The 12,573-nt window shown below is 40.4% G+C and overlaps 1 protein-coding gene across 4 annotated transcripts in view; it reads left to right on the plus strand.

Moving 5' to 3' along the window:
* Window positions 1-12,573, plus strand: part of mgat4a (alpha-1,3-mannosyl-glycoprotein 4-beta-N-acetylglucosaminyltransferase A) — a 34,954-nt gene that overhangs the window by 9,175 nt on the left and 13,206 nt on the right. For 3 of the 4 annotated variants that reach the window (XM_037108838.1, XM_037108839.1, XM_037108840.1), the window contains 3 exons: window positions 5,602-5,769; window positions 6,190-6,330; window positions 7,367-7,393. In XM_037108838.1, coding sequence (XP_036964733.1) covers window positions 5,602-5,769; window positions 6,190-6,330; window positions 7,367-7,393 — 336 coding nt within the window. The remainder of the gene's footprint in view (window positions 1-5,601; window positions 5,770-6,189; window positions 6,331-7,366; window positions 7,394-12,573) is intronic. The other variant, XM_037108841.1, reaches the window with a different exon arrangement.

The following is a 12,573-nucleotide window of genomic DNA, read 5'->3' on the forward strand; positions in this document are numbered from 1 at the left end:
CTATTAGATGTGCTCACTAAATGAGAGCAAAACCAGCATGTTAAACCATTCCTTTTTTGATCCTATTAATCTCAAGTTCATGTTTTACACCATCTGTTCTACTTAAGAGATTACAGCCCGAAATGTTTTGTGTTGCACATAGCAGCTACAGTGTAGCAGGTGCATCGCTTGAGGTCTTCATACATGCAGAGATTCTGTGGGCATGTTTTGCACGCATCATATTCTGATGTCTGCAAAGTGGCTTCTGTAGCTGCAAGTGCGTAAGGAATGGCTCAATAACTTGGCATCAAATTTAAGGAGCGTTAACTTTGTTAAGGTTGCTGATTTCACAGTATAATGTTAATAAAAGTGAAGTGCCTTTGGGGTAAATTGGATTTCTGTCAGAACATGGTAGACAGTCTGCTGAGATGGAAATTCGGAAAAAAACATCTCTTGACAAATGGGACTACTGGCAAAGTGTGTGATTCACAGTTCAAACAGCGTGCATTAAAGGAAGGGCGGAGTTTGTTGACGTGAACTCGGACACCTAATAACTCGACTTAACTTCTACAGCAAATTCCATCCAGACATGCAGCCCTAAGTACCTCACAGAGCAAAATGAAAACAGCACAGACAACAAAGGAAAAAGGAAAGTAGACAACAAAGATAGAATTGTGCAAGCCTTAAGAACAGCAGCCTTAAAAACAACAAAGTGATAAAATGTAAAAATTACTGAAAGCCAAAGACGGGGAATAAAGGAAGTGTTAAAAAACAGCTATTAAGCATGACGGTGCATAATCGCAAAGCCAAGCAAAAAGGAAAAAAATAGAATTATTCTATTAATGTTGTATTCCTCAGATATACACCACCAACAGCCTCACAAATGCAAGCCATGTTGGTAGCATTTTTTCTGTGTAAATTTGGGTTAACTGACCCCTTTTAAACACAATTTCCTCTGAACAGCTGGTGCTGAATCATCTGTGCTTCCAGTAAAAAAATTAGCTGCACTCGTATTTCAAGGAAACGAGGTGTTTAACAGAGTGATTTTCCAGCTTTTCATGTTACATTAACAAATGAAATGTGGACCTCATTTTTTTTTTCTCCTTTTTTTGTTTAAACATGATTTGTGATTGTTAAGTTGGTTTAGGCAAGAAGTGAAAATTGGCCGGAAAAGCAAGACTTTGCTCCCACAAAACCGTTTACATATCATGTACTGCACGTCTCTCTTACTCATGCAAACATTAACTGCACAAGTCCCTCATCAGCACTCATGAAGCTGCAGTCAGCAGCATGCATCAGCAAGGGAGGCGAGGTCAAGGACAAGATCACTGTGAGGGCTTTTGATGAGCTAATGGATTGACTGATAAAACTCTTTAACAGTCTGGTGAGTTCAGGGTTGGATCTCTGTGAGGTACTTCTCAGCACTTAGATCATCCCTGTCCCCAATTTTAAAAGTGAAGCTCAGAAGATGATGGTATAAAGATCTGTGTAGTCAAACTCACACCATCTGTCTGCCCTCTCTCTGTCTCCGATGTCAAGCTTTCAGATACTTAAATGCTGTCAGTGAGGTCAAAGTGAGTAAGCCATGTGTCACAACAACGAGCATGTTTTGACTACGAATCAATGAGGGCTGTTAAACCGTTACTTACTGTAAGTTTTACGACCTGCGTTCCTCATTCTTGGGAACAATCTTCTGAACAATGAGACGGGAAGTTTTGATTGAGACGCTACTAAATACAATCTCTTGTGGATTGAAAAGTCATCTTAAAACAGATATACTAAATATGTTCAAGCTGCCTGTCTCATCTATCTTAAACTGTGTGGCTGAAACCAGTTATTTTCTTGTATTACTGGATGCACAAGTTTCCAGCAGTGTTGGTTTATATATGTGTTGGTTTATATATCAAGTTTAGGGGTAAGACAAAATATTGATATGGCAATATATTGCATCGTTTTCTCTTGGAATACAGTTATGGATACACTGGTCCCATATATTGGTATTTTTATTAAAACATATAGGTGCTCTAAACAGAATCTCCTTACAAGTTGACTTAACAGAGCCACTACCTCTCAGCTCCTTGTGGTGTAAATTTAATTTACGAGTACTTAGTGAGGCATAGTTGTATCCTTTCTTTAAACATTTTAACTCCATTTTTATAATTCGCTGTGGATGTGAATGATAAGACCAAGGTCCAAGTAACAAGATACCTGACATTGTTAAGGGCATGTTTGTACATGTTTTCTGGTACACATAAATGATTATCTTTGCCAGTATTTTTCTGGAACTGTTCAGTTTCTGGAAGTTTCTGGGTGTTTTCTATTGGAATGGTGACGCAGGTGGACATGAGGAAACTACCGTCAGTTTGTGACACAAAGAGAACTTAAGCACAGCTGTTTTTTGAAAGTTGTGTCATCTCAGTTCATGTCAAATTCTATGAAACTGACAACACAACACATTTCCTTATTTCTTTTTTTCTGTTGAGGAATATTTGGTATTCAGTCAGACAGATATCATGATGTTTCCTTAGATGATTGTCTTGCAGTGTATGTCAAAGTCAGTGTATTGTGATCATATCGTGGGCACTGTATAGTGAATTGTATCGTATCGTATTGTATTGTGAGTTGCTCTGTGGTTCCCACTCCTAATCGAGTTGGAGTACATAAATAGACCAGGGATAAACATGAATGAATAAACATAGAGTTGTTGTCAAATATGCTAAACAACAAATAAGTTGATGTTTGTTCATTCACCTTTTTTTTTCAAATTGAAGGGCCACTAATCAGTTAATTTAATCGATTGGAGCATCCTTTACAGTAAAAAATGCTGAAATATGAAAAACGGTGTCAAATGAGGAGAATGGCATGAGACAAGTTGTAAAAAAAAAAAAAAGATTAAAAAAAAAGAGGTTGGGTAAAAGAAGAAGGTAGGTTGTTGTAAGGCAGACTATTTTTGGTTCTAGAGAGCAGAGAAGAATAATGAGATTGTGTAGATGTACTCCAGACCACAGGTGGGTCTAAGTGTTTAATACATTCGGTGCTAGGGTTCATTCATCCAGTGACTATAAACAAGTAGAACAGGTTTACTGCTCACTCCATTGTTTGGATTTCATGTTTAGACAAAACATTTATGTATTTCATCGGCGACATTTAAGAAAAATGTCAAGAGACTTGCGTACACACTGCTCAGCATACCAGCACTGCCACACTGCTCGTGCTTGACAGGATATACTTTCACCACCGAAAACATTTGCGCATGTAGCTAAATAGAAACCATATTGAGTTATTGTTTCTGTTCCTTTTTCTTTGTTATCTTAGCACGGTGAGGATACAGGTGTGGTTTCAGCTCAACAGGCCTGGAGGAGTCCAACAATCAAGGGACTCATGTGAAGATGAAAGTCTGTTTTAGTTTGAAGCTGCCCTTTTCAAGAGGTTTAGGGCCAAATGACAGCATCTGTCTGTGTGTCTTAGAGATCAACATTCAGGAGGAACAACATGGTTTCTGTGTGGAAGAGGAGCGAGGGCAGAGTGGATGGACAATGGCTTAGTCAGGGAGGGGAGGGAGTGATGGAGAAGGGAAGATGAAGGGAGTCTGTTTTTTCTTTCTTTTTTTTTTCTCTTTTTTTTTTTGTTGTTGTAGGGGAGGGTTCTGTGAAAGGTCATGATAAATCTACTGGCAGAGGAAGATCAGACTGGCCAAACCCACAACCACGCCTAACCCACACACATACGTTCATGCCTTGTAAAGAATTTACGGAACAAAATCGAGTACTGCTGCAACGAGTCGATTAATAGATGGCCCTTATATCAAGTAATATCTAATCACCTTCAGAAGTTAATTATTATAATGAACTTAAGCTATTATGCACTTTGCTCCTAGGTGAAAGATCTAAATGGGTACACTCAAATAGAAAATAAACTCAGTGCAAAGAGAATTCAACCAGGAACTTAATCAAGTAAAATAAGACGAGCATCAAGACGGGCTGACTGCACGGCGCACTGACAGACCGCATTTTTTGCAGCACTTCTTCTTTCCTCTACCACAAAACTTTTGTTTCCTGAATGGATCTCACAACGGTTTCTACCTTAAAACCTCAACAGTAAATTTAGCTAAAAACATGCAGCTGGTTTTGCCAATGAATTGCTGCTCCTGAGATGCAGTATCACTATCGATCATCCCATCATATGCTACAATAGCATTTCAGTGATTATGCCAAGGAGCTGTAGGTCCCAGTGCAATCTTAGAAGTCCTGATGAGGAAAAGTTAGCTCCCTCCTTTCCTTCAGCAGCTTTTCTCAGAGTACAGATTCAGTTTCCTCCAAATTGCTCCTGTAAATAGTACAGTCACATTATGACTGTTTTTGCTCAATAAAAAGATGTACGGCGTGTCTCTCTTTCCTCCCTATGTGCAAAAGTGGAAGTGAGCGCTGACATCTTCCACGGAGGGCATTCAGAGCAGAGTCTGCGCAGAAGGGATTGGGGGTCGGAGCTGCGGTGTCAATGTCCTGCCCATGTACTCAATCGCGAGCAGAGTGCCGCTGTCAATGATGACATCACACCCCCTTTTTATAGTATCATATAAATAATTAAAAACAATCCTATCAGAGAAATGAACAACTCAGTGTACTTCAAGGTGCTAAAACCTACCATATAATTTTTTTGAATAATTTGTTTGACGTGTACTTTGACATCCACTAACATGGAGGGGGCTGGGTATGTGAGCCTTACTGCAGTCAGGGGCCCATTGACATGTTGTTGGTTTTTCTTATACGGAGCTGTCATGTCATCCATCTTTGAAAACAGTAAATGGCAGCCCTCTTCTCTGAATGCTATGTGAGAGATGGAAAAAGCACACTCATTGTTCAGCTAATGTTGCCAACAGTATTATCAGATATTTCTGGTTAAAGTGCAGAATAAAGAACATTTTTGCCATTCATTGGATGGATGTGAATGATAAGACCAAGGTCCAAGTAACAAGAAATCTCACACTGTGAAGGGCACGTTTGAACATGCAACTACTGGCATGAAAACAAACTGATACACATGAATGTTTATCTTTGCCAGTATGTTGATGCTGATCCAAACACACATTGCATATTAAAATTCCTAACATTTTGTCTTTTTAAGAGAGCTCATTTAGTGCGTTACACAGCCCTGGCAGAGGTGAGCGCTCTTTGAGTGATGTTTGATAATTGGTTCGTCAGTGTTCTGCTTCAAGGCGTTTCTGCCACATATACTTTGTGTGAATTGACTTGAGTTCAACTAGAGGTATTCTGGCTGAGTCTGTGATAGAGGCACTGTAATTAAATATATGCTACAATTGATTACTTAGAAAATATAGTGAAACATAAACATCATATGATATATTACATAATAGCATTGTTTTTTTTCAAAATCTTAACCACACTGATAAGACTTGTAATTTTCCAAGTATCAGATTTTTGTTTGTGCAAGTCTGTCAGGATGTTTTTACTACACGGCTGAACCGTGCTCTCCCTTACCTACCAAACAATGGTCCATTTATCTGACCATTTTTTATTTTTTCAGTTCCTGGAAATGTTTAATGTGCGCATTGTCACCTGCTAATGCACCCTACTTCGCCTTTTTCTTTATTTGTTCTTATAGAGAAGCTGATAGCATACCAGAGGGAGTTCCATGCCTTGAAAGAGCGCCTTCGTGTGGCAGAGCACCGGACGCTGCAGCGCTCGTCTGAGCTAAACAACATTCTCGAGCAGTTCAGACGCGCCATCGCAGAGACGAACAGCAGCAAAGATGCCCTCACAAACTTTTCAGGTGACTAGTGCTAACAACACACATGACGACTACATCTTTGTGTATGTACATGGGCCGGCATCACCAGTTGAAGAGATTAAAATCAGTCATACAGTGCTGCTAAATGTAACAAATATTCCTTGGCTAAATTGTACCAATCCCAAGACCATCTGTCAGTCTATTCGTATGTGAATTAAAATGACGACAGTTATGCTTTTTTCCGATGCTTCCGTTATGCTACTCCATTTTTAGAATTTGATTTTATCCCACATATGGAAAATGAAAACTCAGTTTGACTACAGGTTTTATTATATGCTACACAATGCAGTCTGGTATGGTGAGGCAAAAGTGTAGACAGGGCCTGCAGCCAGGGACCATTCTTGTCTTACGACCAAACAAAAAAGGAGACTCAGCTTAACTTGTTTCTGCGTTTGTTTTCAGATGAGACACAGAAACTATTGAAGGAGCTTGCAAACAGGAAACCTCTCCAGGTGCCAAATATCTACCACCACCTGCCTCACCTTCTCAACAATGAGGGCAGCCTTCACCCCGCTGTGCAGGTCGGTCTTGGCCGCACAGGAGGTAAGGAAACTTATGCACACACCGCAAATTCAGCAGTAATGTCCTTAAATTCATTGAGGTTTTTCTATGGAACATGCATGCTCGCGTTTTCCTATGTTAACAATAAAAGCAATAAAAAACCCCCCAGAGATACTCATTACGCCTGGGAGGGAATCAAGTCTCAACAAGTTATCAGTTGTTGACGAGTTCACAACAAGTATCCCCTCTGGACTGAGCTGTGCCGTAGGATCATTCTGGAGTACATGCAGAGGTGAAGATAATTACAGTGTATGCACAGTATAATTCCCTGTTTACTTTACACATTGTGTGTCCTACCTTTTGGCTTGATCAAACAGGGATATCTCTCTTACTCTCAACTCTGCTTTGTTTTTCCTGACACGAACTTGCACTTTGTGTGTCCAAATGCTTTTCAGTAGCTCTTTCTTTTCTCTTTTATTGCAGATGAGAGGAACACTTAAAGTGCTATAAAAAGAAACTTAACATAAGGAGTGTACAACCATGTAGGCCACTACAAATTCAGCAGTGTACTTCTTCACCTGGTAGTTTCCTTAAAACATTTTAGCAAATGAGCAATGCTCACAAAGTGCCACATGTCCTCTTCAGGCCTCCCCCTTTCATGTGGATTACTCCTCTCCTGATTCACCCTGTCCAGTCAGCACCTATGTTATAGGACAACTTTTTTTTTTTCCCTTCCACCCCTCAAGCAGCCCATACACACTATGGCCTTCACTATATCAAGTTCTCTTTCAGAGGATTGATCTTGCATTGCAAGTGTGAGGTGGGGTAAATTTGGGACGCGAGTTTAGGGGCGGAACAGCTCGAATGACGTTTCCACTTTGCTAATGACAATGACTGAGCAGAAGAACAGAGGCCCTTGACAAATTAAAGGAAAGGAAGGAAGGACCAGTCTGGGACAAATAGGGGTCTGTTGTCCCTGGCCCACAGCCTGTTTTGATCAGTGAGTACAAAGTACTCCCATAGGAAACAAGAAAAAAGGCATGGCCTATCATTGGCTGTCTGTCTGTTTTTCTGACAGGTGGGCAGGTATCTGTTACAGACAAGGGTGAGTCTTTGAGCCTTTCTTTCTTAGAAATTCTAGCCACTGATGATGCAGTGTGCCACTGTCCACTGCCTTGTTCTCACCAGCTTCACACCTTTAAACACTACTACATTGTGTTCACTGGAATGCCCAACTAATCTGGGGATACTGCTATGGTGAAGTGACTGTGGATCTCTGTGTAAATGGTTATGGAGACACATGACTGCCCCTCCACCACTGACAAACTGGATTAGCCACTAACAGTTTTCACCTCAAGGCCTCCTTTTTTCTACCCCTCACTGTTTTCTTCATCCACCCCTGTGTCTTTTATTTTTAACGACCCCCACCCTTGTTTCTCTGCTGGTCTAAGCATATCTGACATTGGGATATTTATAGCCTTGTAAATTAGGACATCATCCCACTTTAAACTGAACAAGGATTACGGGAAGAAACAGTTCAGAGAACCTTTGAGACTGAAATGATTGGAGAAGAGCCTGACTGAAGCTTCTGTTTGACAGAAACTGACAAAAGAGCATTAATGTAAATACCACCTTGCTTGTTCCAAACACACATATGGCCTTTGGCAAACAACCAGTTTGCCAACATTTGCCTTTTTCAGACAGACAGTACTTATTTTGTTGCCAGGCAACACCAGCATTTGTTTACACTTACCAGCTAATTAACATGACAGAAGCAACAGTTGAAGATCTCTTTTCTCCCCTTTTCTCTCTTTTCCTTCTGCTGCAATCAGTAGCACCATACACATTGCAATTTCAGTGCAGGAATCATGCAGCGATACTCTGCATCATCCTCTTTGTGAAAGTTTAAGACGCGGGGGGGGGGGTGTCTGATTCACCTTCTTGGCCATATGTTGTATGTGGATTGTGGATACAGTGTATTTAGCCTTAAATATTATTAGTATTTAGTAGAGTATTTTACGTAATATTTTCTATTTTGTCTTGTTTTCAGTATCTTTAGCTATCGGAAAAAAGACTTGCGTTATCTTAAGAGTCACATTCACTACTTTCTAACAGCCAGTAAGGGTGTCAAGCCCTGGCAACCGCCCAGCACCATCTTGTAGTTTCCAGGGCAGGGACAAGAATATGACCCTCACTGGCTTCCCACTCACTGTAGCTAATTGCCACACTTATTTTTGCTTCTGTTTTAAAGCAGCATGGACAGTAAAATGATCAATTGAGAGTAATGAAAACCTCATATTTGCATTTTTGTTGCGTCTTTTGTTCTTTTTACTCTTTCTTTACCTTACCTACTCTTTATATATTGCTTGTGCACAGTGTTCAAAAATGGCAGAGTGACCTTTCATTCAGCTGATTACTCAGTCACTCTGAATGGCAGAAGTTGTGATCTCAGTTCATTATTAAACAAGATCTGATCCGGAACTAATTACCTTTGGTGGCAACTTTGTAGCTTTTGACACAATCACCTACACCCACTCACTTACTCACTCACTCATTCTGAAACTCACCCACCCATATTCCCGTTTATACCCAATGGGCCTGTCGTAAACCCATAGGGCTAACCTGTCCTAGAATCGGCTTTCAACCATCTCTGTATATCCCATGAATTTCAAAAGCAACACTCTGTTTTGTGTTGGCGTGGGCCCTGATTGGCCAGCTGCATCGCTGCAATGCAACACTATAGGGAAAAAAAAAAAGAATAGGACAGGGCTTGATTTTCTAGCTGCAAGCAGTAAAGCATGTCAGAGCATTAGGGCTTAGGGTAACGACCAGACCCGGTGCCCACATGTTGTTGACATTGGCGTCTTTGTTTACCCATGCCCAAGATGTGGGTGTTGGGATGCTTGTCAAACAGCATGTCAGATACAGATGTGGCCTCTGTCTATATTTACCCTATACCTTCAGGTATAGGGTAAATATATAGGTATAGGTATAGGTGAGCTCACACTGTTGATCAGGTTTTCCTAATATAGTATTGTGAATTTCTTGATTTAATTGGTGTGCAATATTCAATTGTACACAAACAAAGAACAAATGTAACTAGGACCATTATTACTGTTTCTGCATTGTGCAGCTCATATAATGGAGTAGAATTTATGATGGCTCTACCTGGTTATTGATGGTAAGCCGTTTTTCTGACCTAGCGCCTGGTGTTATCAATTGCATATATTGAATGAACCACCTAAGTAACATGATACCATAAATTTAGTCTGTGAGACATGACCATTAAAAAAAAGTGACTCACTTTAACTTAATAGGTGGTCCACTCCGGTTGCTGATTGTAGGTTTTTCTACTCGGAAGCTTAGCCAAACTCTTGTGCACATACCCACACACACAATCTGTCCCTCCAGAGCGTTTTTTTCTCTCTCTCCTTTAAAATTTGGCACCCACATTATTCTGGATGCTTGTCAACCACAGCAGCAACACATCATGTCCCAAGGAAAACACTGTTGGCATTTACTTTGAAGGTAAATCTAAATAAAATGATGCCTGAATCACCCCAAAGCATGACAGTTGTGATTTTCTTAAGTTTCACCAAACAAGATTTTAATGAATCATTTGAAAGTCTTGCATTTAAATTGGAACACAAACATATGTTACTGCATGAATACAAACAATCAAGGACATCAGATTTGCGTAAAAACCTGCTTCAAATGAAAACACCCCAGCCCTGAGAACATCTCTTTGCAGTAATCAAGAGATATGACTCTATGATCACTTTTATTGCTTCATTTCATTATATTTTATCATTTAACCTAATCTGCATCTTTTAAAATATTTAATTCATGGTTTCCTTGACTCCAAACCTAGCATAATGAATAATCCATGTTCTCTCTAGACCAGCCTCACACTATAAGACTTGTAAAATCCTAACCAACTGTGAAATGAAGTTGTTTCAAGCACAGAGGGAGAATCTCCTGAAATGTTCTCGTCTCCAATCCGAAACCTGCACAAGAGTTGAAAATAGTGGTGAATCAAACAGGATGAATTTCCCACCAGAGATGCAGCACCTCATGTGAACTCATGGGGACACAAATGTAAACACATAGAGATGTTAATACTAATACAGTGAGAAAAAACAGAATCAGAAGGAATGAGTCTGGATGAGAAAATGGTCATGGATGGGTTGTCTACTCTTCAGCGGGATCTGAGGCAGGATTTTAACAGTAATATGCTAGCTAACATTAGCCTCAATGATTAGGGTTGTTTACTGTTGCTTGGCAACACTATCTGCTGCTTCGGGATATGTCTTAGTCGTTGTCGCCCAGATTGTCGTAAATACACCAAGCTTTTTTTTTTTTTTTTTTAAACTAATGTAACCAATTATTAGCAGTGGTTTATCCACATTACTCATGATTATTAACTAGCAATATTGATATCGATGTATTTGGTCAAAAATATTGTGTTATGTGATTTTGTCCTCCATTTCTTGTCCACCATGTATAACATGCTTTTGAGTTTAAAATTTGACTTTAAAAAGTGAGATATTATTTCAGTATTGCAATTAACCCTGATAATACTGCAATATTGTTTTTAACATTAACTGAATCACCAAATAATGTGTAGCTGTGTTCTCTGTTACAGAAAATCAAAACATTTCCATGCTATGTTTAAGGAAAACATGAAGTGCCATTTTGGTGGACATTACATATCCCGCTCAACACCAGCTCCTTTCATGTGTATCACACGCCAAGTCGGTTTTTGTCACTGATGTTACAGAGATGGAGATTGTTTTGCTTTTTTTCCTGAACGAGATGAAAGGATGGCAGAGCGAGGCGGGCAGGCTGATCAAGGGACACAGGGAGGGGCAGTGCTGGAGTCGGTCCTGCTCATGCTACACTTGCATGCATTATCACTCATTCACTGTCTGCCACCCTCCCTTATTCTGTCACTCTCTGTCTCTTTTCCTTCCTCCCACATTCTCCTTTCATCCTCGACCTACTTTCTTGGTGGTGGTGGGTGTCGCTATACGGCACGGAGCTCAGCGTGAGAAACACAAAGCAAAAGTGGGACAGATTCTCCACGCTGCACAGATCACTCTGGAGGATTGCACCCTTTCTCAAGTCCACTCTGCTGCTCACTCATGCTGCACCTCAAGTTTGCTTTGTGCCTCGGATGGGGCCCCTTGTGCCCCCACATCAGCTCAGTTAGCATGCTTCTCCTTTCACACTGTGCACGCACAGACTCATACTAACACACAAACACATGAGCGCATTAGCTCTGGTCCTTCTTTTTGTAAACCAATACCCTTTGGGGCAATTTGTTTGTAACCTCCATTAACACAACACTTAACCTCCTTTTCCTGTTTTCTAGACAAGCATTGCACATCTTATGCAAAAGATTGTGAACATTTGAATTCAGTGAAAGGCAAGTACACAGTAAAGAGTAAGTGAGAGCCAAACTGTTTAAACGAAAAGCACACAGGCCAACAGGCAATTTCATGCTCACTGTCTTGACTTATTTAATTGGTCAAACTGTTTTGTGCAGTAATAAACTGTACACATACAAGACAAATATAACCAAGAGCATTATTACCGTTTCTGCATAATGCAATCCACGTGATGGGGAGTAGAATTTATGATGGCTCTACCTTGTAATTGATGGTAGGGCACATGATACTGTAAATCAAGTCTGTGAGACATGACCATTTTTTACAAAAATGATACTCACTTTATAATAGGTGGTCCACTCTTTTGAGCACTTACACAGATACACAAGTGTCCCTCAGGGTTTGTAAAACAATTTCATCCTCACTGCCTCGACTTATTTTCCTTTGGATGTGTAAAACACTGATTCACTGTCAGATATCCGGCATGATAACTTGTTCATCAGTGTCGAACCAGTGTGGGCTTGCTGTATACTCAGTCCCCGCCATCTCAGTCCATCAGTATCTCTTAGCCTAGTGAAAGTGATCCTTGTGTCCGAGTGAATAAAATGAACTGGTTATCAGTTCAGTCGGGTATACCTTTCAGGAGACCCCTCCACACTAAAGAAGAGGCCTTCTGTTCAGCCGCTGCCACTCCAGGCCTCATATAATAGGAGCTGACAATAGGGGATGACAATAGCTTCTCTGTTTTCCTTTCTATCCATGTCTTACTGTTGTCTCGCCTTATCGGCCTGCCCTTAGCAGACTGCAATCCTGCCCGTGACCTTTCTTAGCTCCAAGATGATCATTAGCTTCATGTTTGCAATCAGTGCATATAAGGACATTCACAACGACTGCA

The sequence above is a fragment of the Acanthopagrus latus genome, chromosome 9 (genome assembly GCF_904848185.1).
Source record: "Acanthopagrus latus isolate v.2019 chromosome 9, fAcaLat1.1, whole genome shotgun sequence".
In the NCBI taxonomy this organism is placed as follows: Eukaryota; Metazoa; Chordata; class Actinopteri; order Spariformes; family Sparidae; genus Acanthopagrus; species Acanthopagrus latus.